General features: G+C 47.1%; 1 protein-coding gene across 11 annotated transcripts in view; it reads left to right on the plus strand.

Annotated features, from left to right (window-relative positions):
* Positions 1-22,347, plus strand: part of LOC118377818 (glutamate receptor 1-like) — a 242,301-nt gene that overhangs the window by 118,953 nt on the left and 101,001 nt on the right. For all 11 annotated transcript variants that reach the window (XR_008128737.1, XR_008128754.1, XR_008128715.1 and 8 more), the window contains exons 4-6: positions 2,056-2,240; positions 14,320-14,373; positions 19,747-19,905. Coding sequence is in view for 8 of the 11 variants with exons in the window: in XM_052514412.1 (XP_052370372.1) it covers positions 2,056-2,240; positions 14,320-14,373; positions 19,747-19,905 (398 nt within the window). In the remaining 3 variants the exon portion in view is untranslated. The remainder of the gene's footprint in view (positions 1-2,055; positions 2,241-14,319; positions 14,374-19,746; positions 19,906-22,347) is intronic.

The following is a 22,347-nucleotide window of genomic DNA, read 5'->3' on the forward strand; positions in this document are numbered from 1 at the left end:
TGGGGAAGAGAAAAAAGAACAGTTTTACAGCGATTTCCCTGCAATTCTACACATGTTGCCATGGGGAAGAGAAAAAATAATAGTTTTACAGCTATTTCCCTGCAATTCTACACATGTTGCCATGGGGAAGAGAAAAAAGAACAGTTTTACAGCTATTTCCCTGCAATTCTACACATGTTGCCATGGGGAAGAGAAAAAAGAACAGTTTTACAGCTATTTCCCTGCAATTCTACACATGTTGCCATGGGGAAGAGAAAAAAGAACAGTTTTACAGCTATTTCCCTGCAATTCTACACATGTTGCCATGGGGAAGAGAAAAAAGAACAGTTTTACAGCTATTTCCCTGCAATTTCCCTGTGATTTTCTTTTGCCGTTTTAAAGATCATTTTCTGCAATTCTATACATTTTGTATGACTTATGCCATGTTAATAAGATATCTGAGTGACAATGACTAACATAAACAATGGGTGACCAATGGAGGTTAGGGCTTCTGGGCATGTGCCCTGCGTTGCCAGGATTCGGTCATGATTACTACAAGTTTAGACAGCTGGCTAGACAAACTTCCAATCTAAAAAATGTTAGCTGAAATGGGCTAATTGAGTGAGTCTCAGTGACTGACATAACAAGAGAAAAACTGCTGATGTACAACCAAATTTTGAAATTGTACCTTCTGTATTCTACGTTGAGACCTCAACTGAGTTCCAAAAAAAATACATATATAAAAAAATGGTCGGGGGCCCCTTGCGGCCAGGGGCCCTAAGCAGCCACTTATGTCGCTTATGCTTGTGGTCACCCTGGTGTGTGTGGTGCGCATTTGTTTGTGCACGTGCATGTGTGTGTCTGTGTGTCTCTCTCTGTGTGTGTGTGTGTGTGTGTGTGTGTGTGTGTGTGTGTGTGTGTGTGTGTGTGTGTGTGTGTGTGTGTGTGTGTGTGTGTGTGTGTGTGTGTGTGTGTGGAGTGATTATTCAGAGTAAAACCAAGTGCTGTAACAACATATCTGTACATGGCATCCCAGTCGTTATAATGAATTGTCCCTCTGGAGCTGGTAATCATATATTACATCGCTGTGCTGTCAGAGAAAGTCTTATGATGGATAGGTCTATGTTAGCATGAAAGCTTTGTTATTGATGGATAGGTCTATGTTAGCATGAAAGCTTTGTTATTGATGGATAGGTCTATGTTAGCATGAAAGCTTTGTTATTGATGGATAGGTCTATGTTAGCATGAAAGCTTTGTTATTGATGGATAGGTCTATGTTAGCATGAAAGCTTTGTTATTGATGGATAGGTCTATGTTAGCATGAAAGCTTTGTTATTGATGGATAGGTCTTATTGGGCAAGATGCTTCTTGGACTTAGTGGTCAAGATGCTTCTTGGGCTTAGTGGGCAAAATGCTTCTTGGGCTTATTGGGTAAGATGCTTCTTGGGCTTATTGGGAAAGGTGCTTCTTGGGCTTAGTGGGAAAGGTGCTTCTTGGGCTTTTTGGGCAAAATGCTTCTTGGGCTTTTGGGTAAGATGTTTCTTGGGCTTAGTGGGAAAGGTGCTTCTTGGGCTTTTGGGCAAAATGCTTCTTGGGCTTTTGGGAAAGGTGCTTCTTGGGCTTAGTGGGAAAGGTGCTTCTTGGGCTAGTGGGAAAGGTGATTTTTGGGCTTATTGGGAAAGGTGCTTCTTGGGCTTAGTGGGAAAGGTGCTTCTTGAGCTTAGTGGGAAAGGTGCTTCTTGGGCTAGTGGGAAAGGTGCTTCTTGGGCTTAGTGGGAAAGGTGCTTCTTGGACTTATTGGGAAAGGTGCTTCTTGGGCTTAGTGGGAAAGGTGCTTCTTGGGCTTAGTGGGAAAGGTGCTTCTTGGGCTTAGTGGGAAAGGTGCTTCTTGGGCTTTTGGACAAGATGCTTGGTTTCTAAGATATGTCAGTCATACAGTGTAAATGATGTCATACGATGCATCCAAAATGACACCCTATTCACCATGTACTGCACCAGGGCACCAGGGAATAGGATGCCTTTTGGAACACAGCCATAGTTCACCTCTAACCCATGACCTTTGCCCCTGACCTGTAGGCCTGTCTGTGCTGCAGAAGGTCCTGGACACGGCTGCTGAGAGGAGCTGGCTGGTGACGTCTGTCAACGTGGAGACCATGACGGAGACCTCGTTCCTGAAGGTGTTCCAAGACCTGGACAAGAGGAAGGAGGGACAGATCATCATTGACTGTGAGACCGAAAGACTCACCTCCATCCTCAAAAAGGTAACAAGATAGAGAGACTCACCTCAACCCTCAAAACGGTAACGAGACTGTGACATTGCAGGAGTCATCTGCATCGCTAGTAGTGGGCCAGCAATGGCAAAAATGGTAAGCAGCTACCATACATAAGCCAGAACTTTGCCAGACCTGGTTTGGTCAGAACTGTGCCACATAAAAATGCCTGTTAGATGACAAAAGTAGGCATGATTTGGGTCGTTATACTTTGGCTTTCTGTGAATTAATTGAATCCAGACATTTGAGAAAGCATCACTCTGTTGCATATGAGACATAATTAACAGGAATTCTCAGTGAAATAAACACCACATAGCTAGCAGAGAAAGACAGAGAGTAATAAAGAGAGAGAGAAGAGAAGGTAAGAGAGACAGGTTGATGTTTATTGTCATGAATCTTGCCGTGGAGGCAGAACTGAGCAATTTCCGCTAGATAGGCCAGCTGCAAAGTCAAAATAGGCTTGTATGTGACCTCAGTTGAGGAACAATGGGAAAGTAATTCTGCTTTAAAATTTGATAAACTTGTAACTCCACTTTTGAGAAAATGGTCCATTAATGTTTTGGTACACCTACTGGAGAGCACTTCTTTGTCTACACCCATTCAGCATCATTCACACCCTCTTAAGCCTTAGCCCCACCCATCTATTTAAGGATTCACATCTGAGGCCATGTGCTAAAAAGAGTGAGTAAGGTAGTATAGTAAACAACCAAAGATTTCAAAACAAAGTGTTTGAAAGTAGTAGGAACAACTCCAGGTAAAAATACATTGATGTAGTCCTTGGCCTACAGTGCATTTGGAAAGTATTCAGACCCCTTTACTTTTTCCATATTTTGTTACTTTACAGCCTTATTCTAAAATTTAATAAATTGTATTTTTTCCCTATCAATCTACACACAATACTCGATAATGACAAAGCAAAATATCACATTTAAGTATTCAGACCCTTTACTCAGTACTTTGGTGAAGCACCTTTGGCAGTGATTGTAGCCTCAAGTCTTCTTGGGTATGACACTTCAAGCCTGGCACACCTGTACTTGGTGAGTTTCTCCCATTCTTCTATGCAGATCCTCTCAAGTTCTGTCAGGTTGGATGGGGAGATTCGCTGCACAGCTATTTTCAGGTCTCTCCAGAGATGTTCGATCGGGTTCAAGTCCGGGCTCTGGCTGGGCCACTCAAAGACATTCAGAGACATGTCCCGAAGCCACTCCTGCATTTTCTTGCGTGTGTGCTTAGGGTCGTTGTAATGTTGGAAGGTGAACTTTCGCCTCCCTTTGAGGTCCTGAGCACTCTGGAGCAGATTTTCATCAAGGATCTCTCTCTAATTTGCTCCGTTAATCTTTTCCTCGATTATGACTAGTCTCCCAGTCCCTGCCGCATAAAAACAACCCCACAGCATGATGCTGCCGGCACCATACTTCACCGTAAGGAGGGTGCCAGGTTTCCTCGAGACGTGACGCTTGGCATTCAGGCCATAGAGTTCAATATTGGTTTCATTAAACCAGAGATTTTTGTTTCTCATGGTCTGAGAGTCTTTAAGTGCCTTTTGGCAATCTCCAAGCGGGCTGCCATGTGCCTTTAACTGTGTCTTCCATCTGGCCACTCTATCATAATGGCCTGATTGGTGGGGTGCTGCAGAGATGGTTGTCCTTCTGGAAGGTTCACCCATCTCCACAGAGGAACTTTCGAGCTTGGTCAGAGTGACCATTGGGTTCTTAGTCAGCTCCCTGACCAAGGCCCTTCTCCCCCAATTGCTCAACTTCTTCCATTTAAGAATGATGGAGGCCACTGTGTTCTTGGAGACCTTCAATGCTGCAAACATTTTTTGGTACCCTTCCCCAGATCTGTGGCTCAGCACAATCCTTTCTCGGAGCTCCACAGACAATTCCTTCGACTAGGTTCAATGTTAGCTAGCTATGCAATGCAAATGGTTTCCTGAGATATGTATAATGTAAATATACAGATCGCACACTTAATGTTAGCTAGCGAGCCAGCAAGCTAACGTTGGCTAGCGAGCTAACCGTACCTTTTAACCTGCAGAAAAACAACTTTGACAACATTTGAAATGTATAATATCTGACAATGACCCGTATACATGGATGAAGGCTTCACGGCAGCGTGTCTCTTCTGTTTGGTTTGGAGCTACAGCTTGTTTGGCCTGTTGTTCACACTGATTGTGTGCAAAATGTCGTCCATCACAATGTTTTCCCACTGATCTTTGTCGATAGCGCCTGCTAAATTCAGAGCAACAATGTTGTTGAGAGCTGTAGAAACGCTTTTACAGTTCTGCATGGCTAACATTATATCTTTCAAAAATAATGTAGTAGAAAGGATTATCTACACATACTGAGCATCTCCTGTTATAGACAGAAGCGAGCTACGTGGCTACCAATCTGAACTCATCGCCCTTGCTGTCTCTGCCTGGCCGGTTCCCCTCTTTCCACTGGGATTCTCTGCCTCTAGTCACTGGCTTGCTGGGGCTCTCTCGTGCCGTCCCTGGGGGGGGGTGCGTCACCTGGGTGGGTTGATTCACTGTTGTGGTCGGCCTGTCTGGGTTGGCGCCCCCCCCTGGGTTGTACCGTGGCGGAGATCTTTGTGGGCTATACTCGGCATTGTCTCAGGATGGTAAGTTGGTGGTTGAAGATATCCCTCTAGTGGTGTGGGGGCTGTGCTTTGGCAAAGTGGGTGGGGTTATGTCCTTCCTGTTTGGCCCTGTCCGGGGGTGTCCTCGGATGGGGCCACAGTGTCTCCTGACCCCTCCTGTCTCAGCCTCCAGTATTTATGCTGCAGTAGTTTATGTGTCGGGGGCTAGGGTCAGTTTGTTATATCTGGAGTACTTCTCCTGTCCTATTCGGTGTCCTGTGTGAATCTAAGTGTGCGTTCTCTAATTCTCTCCTTCTCTCTTTTTTTCTCTCTCTCGGAGGACCTGAGCCCTAGGACCATGCCCCAGGACTACCTGACATGATGACTCCTTGCTGTCCCCAGTCCACCTGGCCATGCTGCTGCTCCAGTTTCAACTGGCCTGGGCCCTAGGACCATGTCCCAGGACTACCTGACATGATGACCCCTTGCTGTCCCCAGTCCACCTGGCCATGCTGCTGCTCCAGTTTCAACTGTTCTGCCTTACTATTATTCAACCATGCTGGTCATTTATGAACATTTGAACATCTTGGCCACGTTCTGTTATAATCTCCACCCGGCACAGCCAGAAGAGGACTGGCCACCCCACATATGCTCTCTCTAATTCTCTCTTTCTTTCTCTCTCTCGGAGGACCTGAGCCCTAGGACCGTGCCCCAGGACTACCTGACATGATGGCTCCTTGCTGTCCCCAGTCCACCTGACTGTGCTGCTGCTCCAGTTTCAACTGTTCTGCCTTATTATTATTCGACCATGCTGGTCATTTATGAACATTTGAACATCTTGGTCATGTTCTGTTATAATCTCTACCCGGCACAGCCAGAAGAGGACTGGCCACCCCACATAGCCCGGTTCCTCTCTAGGTTTCTTCCTAGGTTTTGGCCTTTCTAGGGAGTTTTTCCTAGCCGCCGTGCTTTTACACCTGCATTGTTTGCTGTTTGGGGTTTTAGGCTGGGTTTCTGTACAGCACTTTGAGATATCAGCTGATGTACGAAGGGCTATATAAATATATTTGATTTGATTTGATTTGATTTTATCTCTCAGCATTTTCAACCCATCCATTATCTCAGCCAATCATGGCTAGCAGGAAGGTTCCTGACTTTTTCCGTGGCTAAACCTACTAGGCTCGTAGTTTAACAATTGTATCCGTATTTACAAACGACATACAAGTTTGTTATTAAGGCATTAAGGCACATGGTGTGGTTAGGGTTAGTTAGGGTTCCAGAGTTTGACTTTCTGGTTGTGCCAGATAGTGACCCGTTTGTCGAGCTACCTACAGGGCAAGATTATTGACAATAAAGGCCAAACTGTGGATAAGAGGATCCTCCCAGGCAGCAGTCGTCCAGTGTACTGTATTAGTCTCAGTCTCAGTATTAGAGACAGGAGATATAGGTACGGTTAGGTTGACATTTGGAGCTGTAGAGAAACACTTACTCACCACGCTACTGCTGCCTGGGAAGGGTGTATCCTGGCATAGCAATTAATGACACACACACACAGACACAGACACACAGACAGACACACACACACACACACACACACACACACACACACACACACACACACACACACACACACACACACACACACACACACACACACACACGCGCGCGCACACACACACGCACACGCACCACTCCACCACACATATGCGTCCTTCCCCCTCCCACACACACATAAAAACAGAAAGAGCCCGAGACCTCTTTCCCCTCTCTCTCCTCCAACACTTGGTTCTAGCTCTGTGAAGACAGTGTCCCCTCTCTCTCCTCCAACTCTTGGCTCTAGCTGTGTGAACACAGTGTCCGCTCTCTCTCCTCCAACTCCTCCAACTCTCTCCTCCAACGCTTGGCTCTAGTTGTGTGAAGACAGTGTCCCCTCTCTCTCCTCCAACGCTTGGCTCTAGCTGTGTGAAGACAGTGTCCCCTCTCTCTCCTCCAACTCTTGGCTCTAGCTGTGTGAACACAGTGTCCTCTCTCTCTCCTCCAACTCCTCCAACTCTCTCCTCCAACGCTTGGCTCTAGTTGTGTGAAGACAGTGTCCCCTCTCTCTCCTCCAACGCTTGGCTCTAGCTGTGTGAAGACAGTGTCCCCTCTCTCTCCTCCAACGCTTGGCTCTAGTTGTGTGAAGACAGTGTCCCCTCTCTTTCCTCCAACGCTTAGCTCAAGCTGTGTGAAGACAGTGTCCCCTCTCTCTCCTCTAACTCTTGGCTCTAGCTGTGTGAAGACAGTGTCCCCTCTCTCTCCTCCAACACTTGGCTCTAGCTGTGTGAAGACAGTGTCCCCTCTCTCTCCTCCAACTCTCTCCTCCAACGCTTGGCTCTAGCTGTGTGAAGACAGTGTCCCCTCTCTCACCTCCAACTCCTCCAACTCTCTCCTCCAACGCTTGGCTCTAGCTGTGTGAAGACATTGTCCCCTCTCTCTCCTCCAACTCCTCCAACTCTCTCCTCCAACGCTTGGCTCTAGCTGTGTGAAGACAGTGTCCCCTCTCTCACCTCCAACTCCTCCAACTCTCTCCTCCAACGCTTGGCTCTAGCTGTGTGAAGACAGTGTCCCCTCTCTCACCTCCAACTCCTCCAACTCTCTCCTCCAACGCTTGGCTCTAGTTGTGTGAAGACAGTGTCCCCTCTCTCTCCTCCAACGCTTGGCTCTAGCTGTGTGAAGACAGTGTCTGGTGTGTGTGAGTGTTATTGATGACCTGGTGCCCACAGTTAAGGTAGTTGCACCACTTCTCACCAGTTTACAGCAGCGCAGCCACAGCGGTTCTCATCTCAGACAGACTCCATCCATCACAGAGGTCTGCTCCCGGCTCTCTGCCTCTATAGCAGCCTGTGTTTTACACACTCACACACAGACACACAGACACACACACACTGCCCCGTCACCCTCTAAACCCGCAGGTATCTTCACCCAATACACAGACCCAAATTCTCACCAGATAATGTCAGAGGATATATGAATGAGGACATGTTTATTTTTACTCCTGGAATGCCTATGTAGCCCCTTTAAATATGGAACATGAATAGCCACAACAGAATCTTTGATTCATAAAGGTTTATGTCAAGAGAGTGGACCTTTGTTTTCTAACAGGACACACTGCGCGAGGGCCATAAGGTCAAAAGTGGGGAATTATAGGGAAAAGCATTTGGGATGCGCGTAAGGACGATAGAGATTTGAGTGTTTATTGTGAAATCAGTTGGGGCCTCATGGAAACTACGCTAGCACACTGTCCATGTATCTTCCCCAGTGTGACTGTATCTTGGCCATCATCGTCCCCCAGTGTGACTGTATCTTGGCCATAATCTTCCCCCAGTGTGACTGTATCTTGGCCATCATCTTCCCCAGTGTGACTGTATCTTGGCCATCATCTTCCCCCTGTGTGACTGTATCTTGGCCATAATCTTCCCCCAGTGTGACTGTATCTTGGCCATCATCGTCCCCCAGTGTGACTGTATCTTGGCCACCATCTTCCCCCAGTGTGACTGTATCTTGGCCATCATCGTCCCCCAGTGTGACTGTATCTTGGCCATCATCGTCCCCCAGTGTGACTGTATCTTGGCCATAATCTTCCCCCAGTGTGACTGTATCTTGGCCATCATCGTCCCCCAGTGTGACTGTATCTTGGCCATCATCGTCCCCCAGTGTGACTGTATCTTGGCCACCATCTTCCCCCAGTGTCTTGGGTATCAGCATCTCTCCTCTCCTGTGTTTTCCTTGCTGGAGGCTGTGCTGTAGGACATGCCTTGTGCTAGGGTCACCCTTAATAACTAATGCAACTGTCTGCCATGCCCTCCAGCCTGCTCCCAACACACACGCACACACACACACACACACACACACACACACACACACACACACACACACACACACACACACACACACACACACACACACACACACACACACACACACACACACACACACACACACACACACACACACACACACACACACACACACACACACACAGTGGGGATATAAATATGTGGGAGACTCTCAGAGGAAGCAAATATTTTGGGAATGTGTGAGGTCATGTAAAGTCCATGATGAGTTCCAGAACTCCCACTCGATCTGTCAGTTACAGAACCCCCACTCTATCTGTCAGTTACAGAACCCTCACTCGATCTGTCGGTTACAGAACCCCACTCTCTCTGTCAGTTACAGAACCCCCACTCTCTGTCAGTTACAGAACTTCCACTCAATCTGTCAGTTACAGAACCCCCACTCGATCTGTCAGTTACAGAACCCTCACTCGATCTGTCAGTTACAGAACCCCACTCTCTCTGTCAGTTACAGAACCCCCACTCTCTGTCAGTTACAGAACTCCCACTCGATCTGTCAGTTACAGAACCCACACTCGATCTGTCAGTTACAGAACCCCACTCTCTCTGTCAGTTACAGAACCCCCACTCTCTCTGTCAGTTACTGAACTCCCACTCGATCTGTCGGTTACAGAACCCCCACTCTCTCTGTCAGTTACAGAACTCCCACTTGATCTGTCGGTTACAGAACCCCCACTCTCTCTGTCAGTTACAGAACTCCCACTTGATCTGTCGGTTACAGAACCCCCACTCTCTCTGTCAGTTACAGAACTCCCACTTGATCTGTCAGTTACAGAACCCCCACTCGATCTGTCAGTTACAGAACCCCACTCTCTCAGTCAGTTACAGAACCCCCACTCGATCTGTCAGTTACAGAACCCCACTCTCTCTGTCAGTTACAGAACCCCCACTCTCTCTGTCAGTTACTGAACTCCCACTTGATCTGTCGGTTACAGAACCCCCACTCTCTCTGTCAGTTACAGAACTCCCACTTGATCTGTCAGTTACAGAACCCCCACTCTCTCTGTCAGTTACAGAACTCCCACTTGATCTGTCGGTAACAGAACCCCCACTCTCTTTGTCAGTTACAGAACTCTCACTTGATCTTTCGGTTACAGAACCCCCCACTCTCTCTGTCAGTTACAGAACCCCCACTCGATCTGTCAGTTACAGAACCCCACTCTCTCTGTCAGTTACAGAACCCCCAGTCTCTCTGTCAGTTACAGAACCCCCAGTCTCTCTGTCAGTTACAGAACCCCCACTCTCTCTGTCAGTTACAGAACTCCCACTTGATCTGTCGGTTACAAAACCCCCCACTCTCTCTGTCAGTTACAGAACCCCCACTCGATCTGTCAGTTACAGAACCCCACTCTCTCTGTCAGTTACAGAACCCCCACTCTCTCTGTCAGTTACAGAACCCCCACTCTCCCTGTCAGTTACTGAACTCCCACTCGATCTGTCGGTTACAGAACCCCCACTCTCTCTGTCAGTTACAGAACTCCCACTTGATCTGTCGGTTACAGAACCCCCCACTCTATCTGTCAGTTACAGAACTCCCACTTGATCTGTCGGTGACAGAACCCCATTCTCTCTGTCAGTTACAGAACCCCCACTCTCTCTGTCAGTTACAGAACCCACACTCTCTCTGTCAGTTACTGAACTCCCACTCGATCTGTCGGTTACAGAACCCCCACTCTCTCTGTCAGTTACAGAAATCCCACTCGATCTGTCGGTTACAGAAATCCCACTCGATCTGTCAGTTACAGAACCCCCACTCTCTCTGTCAGTTACAGAACTCCACCTTGATCTGTTGGTTACAGCACCCCCACTCTCTCTGTCAGTTACAGAACCCCCACTCTCTCTGTCAGTTACAGAATCCCCACTCTCTCTGTCAGTTACAGAATCCCCACTCGATCTGTCAGTTACAGAACCCCACTCTCTCTGTCAGTTACGGAACCCCCACTCTCTCTGTCAGTTACGGAACCCCCACTCTCTCTGTCAGTTACAGAACTCCCACTTGATCTGTCGGTGACAGAACCCCCACTCTCTCTGTCAGTTACAGAACTCCCACTTGATCTGTCGGTTACAGAACCCCCACTCTCTGTTGGTGACAGAACCCCCACTCTCTCTGTCAGTTACAGAACCCCCATACCTGCTTTAAAGTATGACAGCCCTCTGGCCCCCGAGGACTGGAGTTTCCCATACCTGCTTTATGGTACGACAGCACTCCTGCCCCCGAGGACTGGAGTTTCCCATACCTGATTTAAAGTATGACAGCCCTCTGGCCCCCGAGGACTGGCGTTTCCCATACCTGATTTAAAGTACGACAGCCCTCTGGCCCCCGAGGACTGGAGTTTCCCATACCTGCTTTACGGTACGACAGCACTCCTGCCCCCGAGGACTGGAGTTTCCCATACCTGCTTTACGGTACGACAGCACTCCTGCCCCCGAGGACTGAAGTTTCCCATACCTGCTTTATGGTATGACAGCACTCCTGCCCCCGAGGACTGGAGTTTCCCATACCTGCTTTAAAGTACGACAGCCCTCTGGCCCCCGAGGACTGGAGTTTCCCATACCTGCTTTACGGTACAACAGCACTCCTTCCCCCGAGGACTGGAGTTCACATACTTGGTTTAAAGTATGACAGCATTCCCGCCCCCGAGGCCTGGATTTTCCATACTTGGTTTAAAGTATGACAGCATTCCCGCCCCCGAGGCCTGGATTTACCATACTTGGTTTAAAGTACGACAGCACTCCAGCCCCCGAGGACTGGATTTTCCATACTTGATTTAAAGTACGACAGCACTCCAGCCCCCGAGGACTGGATTTTCCATACTTGATTTAAAGTACGACAGCACTCCGGCCCCCGAGGACTGGATTTTCCAAACTTGGTTTAAAGTACGACAGCACTCCCGACCCCGAGGACTGGATTTTCCATACTTGATTTAAAGTACGACAGCACTCTGGCCCCCGAGGACTGGATTTTCCATACTTGATTTAAAGTACGACAGCACTCTGGCCCCCGAGGACTGGATTTTCCATACTTGATTTAAAGTACGACAGCACTCCGGCCCCCGAGGACTGGACTTTTCCATACTTGGTTTAAAGTATGACAGCACTCTGGCCCCCGAGGACTGGATTTTCCATACTTGATTTAAAGTACGACAGCACTCTGGCCCCCGAGGACTGGATTTTCCATACTTGATTTAAAGTACGACAGCACTCCGGCCCCCGAGGACTGGATTTTCCATACTTGATTTAAAGTACGACAGCACTCTGGCCCCCGAGGACTGGATTTTCCATACTTGATTTAAAGTACGACAGCACTCTGGCCCCCGAGGACTGGATTTTCCATACTTGATTTAAAGTATGACAGCACTCTGGCCCCCGAGGACTGGATTTTCCATACTTGATTTAAAGTACGACAGCACTCTGGCCCCCGAGGACTGGAGTATCCATACTTGATTTAAAGTACGACAGCACTCTGGCCCCAGAGGACTGGATTTGCCATACTTGGTTTAAAGTACGACAGCACTCCGGCCCCCGAGGACTGGATTTGCCATACTTGGTTTAAAGTACGACAGCACTCCGGCCCCCGAGGACTGGATTTGCCATACTTGGTTTAAAGTACGACAGCACTCTGGCCCCCGAGGACTGGATTTGCCATACTTGGTTTAAAGTACGACAGCACTCCGGCCCCCGAAGACTAAGTTGCCCATCCCTGGTTTAAAGCAAAACTACCATAACTAGTTAGTTAGTTAACATGACCTTTATGAATTATAAAGCCTTTATGTGATTTATGTGCTTGTTTTGATTACATAAATTATTCAAAATTCACAAAAAGAGACATTAGTTGATGAAGATTATCTCACAGAACAAAATGAACAAGATCTCCTAATCCTATGTTACCACAGACCTTATTTATGGCGTTTATCCAAAAACCCAACAAAAACTAAATTTTCCCATAGGCTTTATCCATCAAACCATTGCGGAGTTAATGCCTACAAAAAGATGCCATTACTACTGCTCTGTATAGCCAGATGAAAGATTACTTTTATTCCAGTAAAACACAATTTTCAACAGCACAGTTGAATACAGTTGAAGTCGGAAGTTTTAATACACTTAGAGTCATTAAAACTCGTTTTTCAACCATTCCACAAATTTCGTCTTAACAAACTAAGTTTTGGCAAGTCGGTTAGGACATCTACTTTGTGCATGACACAAGTCATTTTTCCAACAATTGTTTACAGACAGATTATTTCATTTATAATTCACTGTTCACAATTCCAGTGGGTCAGAGGTTAACATACACTAAGTTGACTGTGCCTTTAAACATCTTGGAAAGTTCCAGAAAATTATGTCATGGCTTCAGAAGCTTCTGATAGGCTAATTGACATCATTTGAGTCAACCTGTGGATGTATTTCAAGACCTACCTTCAAACTCAGTGCCTCTTTGCTTGGCATCATGGGAAAATCTAAAGAAGACTTCAGAAAAAAAAATGTAGACATCCACAAGTCTGGTTCATCCTTGGGAGTAATTTCCAAACGCCTGAAGGTACCATGTTCATCTGTACAAACAAAAGTGCATGAGTATAAACACCATGGGACCACGCAGCCATCATACCTCTCAGGAAGGAGAGATTTGGGTTTTCATAAGGTTAGGGCTCTGCTCAATCAGTGAAGAGACATGGGTTATAAACTATGAAACACACCCTTCTCCCTCCACTATATAAGACCTTGACGAAAATGTAACCTCCTGTTCCGGGTACATCAGAATGACAGTCCGATGTCAGAAGTATTCAGATAACTACAGAACGAAGCCAACCTCAGTGTGAGCTTTGGTTGCGAATGGTATGAACTTTGAACTCTTATTCGCTACAGAAGTGATACCTCCTAGCCGTTGAGTTAGCAACAGCAGCTGCAAACGCAGGTTAGGAAGGAAACGGACAGAGTATCCAATCTACCACACAAAACACGTTACTACAACGTATCCAATTGACCACCATAGACATTCTTCAAAGTACAAAGGACTCGGTTTGGCAACACGGCCTTCCATCTACCACCAACCTACTGAAGCGTAGCTCAGAGTAAATATTTATTGCATTTTCCTTTTCCGAATGGGAGGTAATTTAGAATGCATAAGATACTGTATTTACGATGGCACAGCTTCGCCCTTTGTTCCTCAGTCTTCCCTCTCTTTCACTAGACTAGACTACTGATATTCCCTTGGTTGTTCGGCATGTAAAATGACTTGTAGATCATTGACTCTCAACACAGTCACATGCTTAGTTTGACGTTAAAGGAGATGAGTGTTTTTTGAAGTTACAAAGAAAGTAATATGAGCAACAGAAAACAAATATGAAATTTGGTGTGATGAAGTCATGTTTGAGTGGATTTTGTGATGTATATTTGTATGCATGGGATGAGACTACAGGAATGATTATACTGAATATTCTTATTTGAGAGTCACTGCTGTTACAATATCTTACCCTAGTTGGTGTCTCTTCTGCCCTGGCCAAGGTCACTACATGGGTACAGTGTACTGAACACACACGCACACACACAAGCCCCTCCCCAGTCATGTCCATCCTAAAGTCAAGTTTTTCTCTGTGTTGCAGATCGTTGAACACGGGAAGAATGCTAAGAGTTACCACTACATCCTGGCAAACCTGGTAAGATGTTTTCTTTTCTCTCTCTCTCTCTCTCTCTCTCTCTCTCTCTCGCTCTCTCTCTCTCTCTCTCTCTCTCTCTCTCTACTGTATCTCTCTCTCTCTCTTTCTCTCTCTCTCTCTCTCTCTCTCTCTACTGTATCTCTCGCTCTCTCTCTCCCTCTCTATACATATATCTCTCTTGCTCTCTCTCTCTCTCCCTCTATACACATTTCTCTACTATCTCAATACTGTGACTCTCTGTCTCTATCTCTCTCTCTCTCTCTCTCTCTCTCTCTCTCTCTCTCTCTCTCTCTCTCTCTCTCTCTCTACTGTATTTCTCTCTATATCTTTCTACCGTATCTCTCATCTCTCTACTGTATCTCTCATCTCTCTCTCCCCCTCTCTACTGTATCTCTCTCTGTCTCTCTCTCTCTCTCTCTCTCTCTCTCTCTCTCTCTCTCTCTCTACTGTATTTCTCTCTATATCTTTCTACCGTATCTCTCATCTCTCTACTGTATCTCTCATCTCTCTCTCCCCCTCTCTACTGTATCTCTCTCTGTCTCTCTCTCTCTCTCTCGCTCTCTCTCTCCCCATCTCTTTCTCTCTCCCCATCTCCATATTTCTATCCTATGTGGATTCTACAGATGTTGTTCTGTGTAATTTGTCTGGTACATCCCAAGGTATTGCATCTAGCTCTTAGTCTCACGACATTCATACATTTTTCTCCAATGTCAAATTTTGAAGTTGTTGCAAATGTCAAATTTCATAAGGTTAAGTTTAGGTATTAACTACAAATATTTAGGGTTAGGCATTAACTCCTAACAGTTAAGGTACGGGTTAATGTTTGGCATAGGCTTAAAATAAAAATCTAAAAAACATATTTTTATGGCTGAAATTGAACCAGAACCCTTATGCTAATGCCCATCCACCATCCACGTCCACAACACCAAAACTAAAACCTACTTGAAGCTAACAGCACTCACTGTTGCCCCTAGTATCCGGTTTCCACGTCATCACCCGACGTCCTCAGGCATGGATGGACGTCGTATACTGACTTGTATCACGGGTGACGTGGCTGGGTATCTCTCTAGAGGCAACATGATATTGAAACTGCAATAAGACATACAATATCCTTCCTTTTGTTAGAAAAATACATTTTATCAAGACAAATATGATTCATCATGTTCTGAATCGTTCAGTGGGTTCTTTCATTATATCTAAAGAGTCTTATTTCGTAACATAATACATCCTATAATAATCAGTGAGCTCTGTTTCTCGAAGCGAGTTTTGAGGATTTGACAAAAAGCTAAATTAACACGAAACAAATTAAATGTAAAATGATTAGAAAAGAAAAGCTCGCTCAGTGATTCGTTGATATTTCCCAGAGATATGCTTGTTTTTCTTAGAAATCTTTGAAAAATAACAGGAACTTCCCGTTAATATGAATATGAAAAGTGTATACTAATATATGAAAATACTACATGTCATGTTTCAAAATCAATATCTATCTTGCCTCTAGTGTTTTATGTCCTCTGTATTGGAGAAGAAAGATGGCGAGTTCAACGGTGAGCTTGTCAGTTAGCCTTAATTCTCCCTCAGCATTCAGCCCAGCTGACAATTCTATTCCCTGATTGTTCAACACGTTTTCCTCTCTGGCCTCCAGTGATTAAACCACCCTAATCTTGGCCATCCTACAAGGATAAAACCTACAATAACTTTTGATCGGATTATGATAGAGACATTGTTTTTTATTCAAACGTGTTTCCACACAATTAATATATTATTTGACCTATTGGTCAAAATGTGTTTTTGATTGGACACCCCTACATACAACTGGAATGATTCATTACAAGCACCAAATCCATTTCAGATTTCTCTGAAGGGATACAACAGATCTGTCTTGAAAAAAACATGTGATTTTGTCAAAACATATTCCACTGCTCACATTTCTTCCCTCTTCAGCTACTAACTCTAGAGAGAGATACGAACATATATGCCCGTCAAAATAATCCTCTACAAACTCTGTATCGACGTCTCTGCAGTCTACTGCAGTCAGACCATTCATACTGCTGGTAGAGCTTTCCAAAAGGAATGGAAGCCCCTACCTTGATTGACTGACTGTGACTCTGTTGAAATGAGACGATACAGAATGCTGCAGAGCCCACACACACACAGACACACACGCTCAGCCGCCAGCCACTGAGAGACAGACAGATAGACAGTAGGGTCAGTGAGTAAATGTGTGCAGGGTAATGTGCATTAGCTGTCTTTGTCCGCTGTGATCGTCCCAGGGCACCGCTCATACAACCTCCCCATAGACACTAAAAACAGCAGAAAATGGATATCAACAGAAAGCACGCTGTGTCCCAAATGGGACTCTAATTCCCTTTATAGTGCTCTACTTTTCGCCTTTATAGTGCACTATATAGGGAATAGGGCGCCATTTGGGATACAAGCATGGTAATAACTACATTAATATGCTGGCTCACTGCTGGGACTATCTCAATCTCTCTCTCATCTGGTCAATTTGTTAGATTGAAGTGTAAATTAGAAAGCTGTGAAAGCAATAAAGTTTGGTACCAAACCGCCTGCAATCTCCATAATGGCTCTATTAAAATCACTTTTCTGTGTTCTACCTTAGCACAGCTACCGTGTGTGTGTGTGTGTGTGTGTGTGTGTGTGTGTGTGTGTGTGTGTGTGTGTGTGTGTGTGTGTGTGTGTGTGTGTGTGTGTGTGTGTGTGTGTGTGTGTGTGTGTGTGTGTGTGTGTGTGTGTGTGTGTGTGTGTGTGTGTGTGTGTGTGTGTGTGCCTGCGTCTATGAGAGGGGGAGAGTGTGTGTGCCTGTCTCTGTGTGTGTATATGTCTGCATCTCTTAGTCTTTCTGTGTGTGTCTAGGAGGTCTATATCAAATGTTTCCACCTCCGTGTCCATGAGGAGCGGTTTCTATAGTAACCTGCTCAGCTCAGTGCACTGCATTAGCTAACACATGGAGCAGAAAAATACACACATCTCTTCTTCTCTCATTCTCTCTGTCCTCTGGCCATTCAACTGAGACATATGGACACCTGGTTCGGCTGATACTTCAGGGAGAAGGAAGAGAGGAGAGAGGACAGTGGAGGAGACAGGGAGGAAAAGAGAGGATGAAAGGAGATGGAGAAGGGGGGAGGAGATGAGAGGGAGAAGGGGTGCGAGGAGGGTGGAAAAGAAGAGAAGTGGGGGTTAGGGGGTGGAGGGAGCAGGGCCCATTAGGCATAAGGGGGAGAGAAGGGGAAGAGGGAGGAAGAGAAGAGGAGAGAAAGAGAAGAAAGCTCTGATTGATGGCATTAAGAACACCAAACCACAGAAAGTTTCATCAAAGGGCAGGCAGGGATCAATATAATAAGGGTTTCCTGTGGTTCTGGAACTTCTACCAGACAGACAGTCACAGTCGGAGGCTGAAGGTCAGAGCAGTTGACAGCACCACTTTCACTACCAATCACAAATATCTGAGGTTGCGGAGTTTACTTGTTCAGTCCCCTGCTGTACATCAGTCATTCTGTGTCTGTGTGTGTGACTACTTCTGTCTGTACATCAGTCTTTCTGTGTCTCTGTGTGTGACTGGTTCTGTCTGTACATCAGTCCTTCTGTCTCTCTGTGTATGACTGCTTCTGTCTGTACATCAGTCCTTCTGTCTCTCTGTGTGTGACTACTTCTGTCTGTACATCAGTCCTTCTGTCTCTCTGTGTGTGACTACTTCTGTCTGTACATCAGTATTTCTGTCTCTCTGTGTGTGACTACTTCTGTCTGTACATCAGTATTTCTGTCTCTCTGTGTGTGACTTCTTCTGTCTGTACATCAGTCCTTCTGTCTCTCTGTGTGTGACTGCTTCTGTCTGTACATCAGTCTTTCTGTCTCTCTGTGGGTGACTGCTTCTGTCTGCATCTGATTCACCATGCAGACAGATTGATTACCTGCTGAGGGGGTGAATCTGCCTTCTGTCTCTCTCTACCTACTGGGTCAAAGCAGGACATACTGTTGTCCATGGGGATAGTATATGCGCAGGGTGTAGTGCTCTACACAGACTTACCTTACAGGGTTACTGTACTTCTGTACATGGCTGCCATGGACCAATCCCGGCGGAACTGTACGATTCTAAATTAGAACATTGAGATCACTAGTGTTCTAGAAACACACCCCTCCAAGTAGAGTCAGAGGGATTCTGTACCATGGAGCCCAGCAGCAGTTCCAGAAGTGTGATTCCATTGTGTTCCACAGTGTTGAAGGGTTCCAGGGAAGTGGTTCCATTATACTTCACAGCACGGAGGTCCAGGATTAACACAACTCTATCAGGGATTAAACCTAGACCTCTCCCTCAACCCTACTGATCTTGTCTGTTTCATTCTCTACTCTCCTCCTCCCTCGTTACTTCTTTCTTTTCAGGCTGGGGCTGGGATAAGAGCTTGCTCTGAGGGATTTTCCATTTCCATTAAGAGATTGACCCTGGCATTTTCTCATTCTTTCCCTGCTTTAGTTTCAACCAGGAATTACAATGTAGCCACTGCACTGCTTTGGCCTTTGTACAGAACACTCTCTCATCACGTATACACTTAACAATTCTCTCTCTCTCTCTCTCGCTCTCGCTCTCGCTCTCGATCTCGATCTCTCTCTCTCTCTCTCTCTCTCTCGCTCTCGATCTCGATCTCTCTCTCTCTCTCTCTCTCTCTCTCTCTCTCTCTCTCTCTCTCTCTCTCTCTCTCTCTCTCTCTCTCGATCTCGATCTCGATCTCTCTCTCGCTCTATCTCTCTCTCGCTCTTTCTCTCTCTCCCTTTCTATGGCCCTCCTTCTCCCTCCCTCTTTCTCACACTCTCGCTGTAGCAAATAACTTACGCACCATAAATCTGATTGTGAATTTATCTTTCTGAATATTTATCTCTCACATTTAATATTGGAGTGATTTCTCTTTAAACATACGATTTCTGATCCCTGCAGTATTACTGTTACACCCAAGGTAATTTATTTTACCACTGAAGTGGTATAAGTAGTTAGCATTCTATTAACAAAAGCATACTGGCTGCCAGCTCTGTATCCCTCTATATTTCTACACGATGCTTGGTTTTAAATCTATCACTGTGAGCTGTAGGACACCTATTTACCCAAATCTCCTGTTGAAAAAGTAGACTTCATATTTATTAATTTCATCCTAAAGACATGACTCTAAAAATGAAACTAGAGAATGAAATTGATTCCTCAAAATGTTTAACTTGTTTTTTCTGTCTGTCTGTCTGTCTGTCTGTCTGTCTGTCTGTCTGTCTGTCTGTCTGTCTGTCTGTCTGTCTGTCTGTCTGTCTGTGTCCACCCGTCTCTCCATGCTCTCTCTCTGTCTGTTTGTCCTCTCTTCATCTTCTTCCTATAAGGGTTTTCTGGACATTGATCTAACGGACCTGAGGAAAGGAGGGGCCAACATCACAGGCTTCCAGCTGGTCAACTACACAGAGCAGAACGTCAGCCGTACCATTCAGCAGTGGATGGAGTTTGAAAACAAAGACACCAAATTCCCCAAGAGACGCCTGAAGGTCCTACACTCCACATACATACACACACTAGTCTCTTTAAACAGACGGGTTCCAATGCTCCAGCTTAACACGTCTGAGCAAGTTCCGGCGTGCGAGTTGGAAATTGGAAGCGATTCTCTGGTCACGTGACTGCCATGTCATGCCGCTTCTGTGTCTATTTCCGGCAGCGTTTTAAGCCCTGCTTCCCAAACTCGTGATTTTTTGAGAGTATGTCTGAAGAGGACCCTCCCTGGTAGATTTCCCCCCCCTTAAAATCCAACATTGTCCCCAGACCTTGTGCCGTTGCCTATCTTACGTTGCTCCATGGTCTGGGAGCATCGGAAGCACGTGCGCATGTACACACCTAAACGCACACACTTAAAGTTACACTTTGGGCCATCTCTGCTCTGATCTCTCTATAAATATCTACTCTGACCTCTCTATACCAATCTCTGCTCTGATCTCTCTATAATGATCTCTACTCTGATCTCTCTATAATGATCTCTGCTCTGATCTCTCTATAAATCTCTACTCTGACCTCTCTATACCGATCTCTGCTCTGATCTCTCTATAAATCTCTACTCTGACCTCTCTATACCAATCTCTGCTCTGATCTCTCTATAATGATCTCTACTCTGACCTCTCTATACCGATCTCTGCTCTGATCTCTCTATAATGATCTCTACTCTGATCTCTCTATAATGATCTCTGCTCTGATCTCTCTATAAATATCTGCTCTGATCTCTCTATAAATCTCTGCTCTGATCTCTCTATAATGATCTCTGCTCTGATCTCTCGTTTTATTATGACCAAACCCTTTCAATATGTGTTGTTTTAAGTGTAATGAGGACGTGTCTCTCTCTTTCTCTCTCTCTCTCACCGCTCCAACCCCCCTCTCTCTCTCACCGCTCCAACCCCCCTCTCTCTCTCACCGCTCCAACCCCCCTCTCTCTCTCACCGCTCCAACCCCCTCTCTCTCTCACCGCTCCAACCCCCCCTCTCTCTCACCGCTCCAACCCCCTCTCTCTCTCTCACCGCTCCAACCCCCCTCTCTCTCTCTCACCGCTCCAACCCCCCTCTCTCTCTCTCACCGCTCCAACCCCCCTCTCTCTCTCTCACCGCTCCAACCCCCCTCTCTCTCTCACCGCTCCAACCCCCCTCTCTCTCTCACCGCTCCAACCCCCCCTCTCTCTCTCTCACCGCTCCAACCCCCCCCTCTCTCTCTCTCACCGCTCCAACCCCCCCTCTCTCTCTCACCGCTCCAACCCCCCTCTCTCTCTCACCGCTCCAACCCCCCTCTCTCTCTCACCGCTCCAACCCCCTCTCTCTCTCACCGCTCCAACCCCCCTCTCTCTCTCACTGCTCCAACCCCCCTCTCTCTCTCACCGCTCCAACCCCCCTCTCTCTCTCTCACCGCTCCAACCCCCTCTCTCTCTCACCGCTCCAACCCCCCTCTCTCTCTCACCGCTCCAACCCCCCTCTCTCTCTCTCACCGCTCCAACCCCCCTCTCTCTCTCTCACCGCTCCAACCCCCCTCTCTCTCTCACCGCTCCAACCCCCCCTCTCTCTCTCTCACCGCTCCAACCCCCTCTCTCTCTCACCGCTCCAACCCCCCTCTCTCACCGCTCCAACCCCCTCTCTCTCTCACCGCTCCAACCCCCCTCTCTCTCTCACCGCTCCAACCCCCCTCTCTCTCACCGCTCCAACCCCCTCTCTCTCTCTCACCGCTCCAACCCCCCTCTCTCTCACCCGCTCCAACCCCCCTCTCTCTCTCACCGCTCCAACCCCCTCTCTCTCTCTCACCGCTCCAACCCCCTCTCTCTCTCTCACCGCTCCAACCCCCCTCTCTCTCTCTCACCGCTCCAACCCCCCTCTCTCTCTCACCGCTCCAACCCCCTCTCTCTCTCACCGCTCCAACCCCCTCTCTCTCTCTCACCGCTCCAACCCCCCTCTCTCTCTCTCACCGCTCCAACCCCCCTCTCTCTCACCGCTCCAACCCCCCCTCTCTCTCTCTCTCACCGCTCCAACCCCCCTCTCTCTCTCACCGCTCCAACCCCCCTCTCTCTCTCTCTCTCACCGCTCCAACCCCCCTCTCTCACCGCTCCAACCCCCCTCTCTCACCGCTCCAACCCCCCTCTCTCTCTCTCACCGCTCCAACCCCCTCTCTCTCACCGCTCCAACCCCCTCTCTCTCTCACCGCTCCAACCCCCCTCTCTCTCTCTCACCCCCCTCCAACCCCCCCCTCTCTCTCTCACCGCTCCAACCCCCTCTCTCTCTCTCCACCGCTCCAACCCCCTCTCTCTCTCTCACCGCTCCAACCCCCTCTCTCTCTCTCACCGCTCCAACCCCCCTCTCTCTCTCTCACCGCTCCAACCCCCTCTCTCTCTCTCACCGCTCCAACCCCCCTCTCTCTCTCACCGCTCCAACCCCCCCTCTCTCTCTCACCGCTCCAACCCCCCTCTC

The sequence above is a fragment of the Oncorhynchus keta genome, chromosome 4 (assembly GCF_023373465.1).
Source record: "Oncorhynchus keta strain PuntledgeMale-10-30-2019 chromosome 4, Oket_V2, whole genome shotgun sequence".
In the NCBI taxonomy this organism is placed as follows: Eukaryota; Metazoa; Chordata; class Actinopteri; order Salmoniformes; family Salmonidae; genus Oncorhynchus; species Oncorhynchus keta.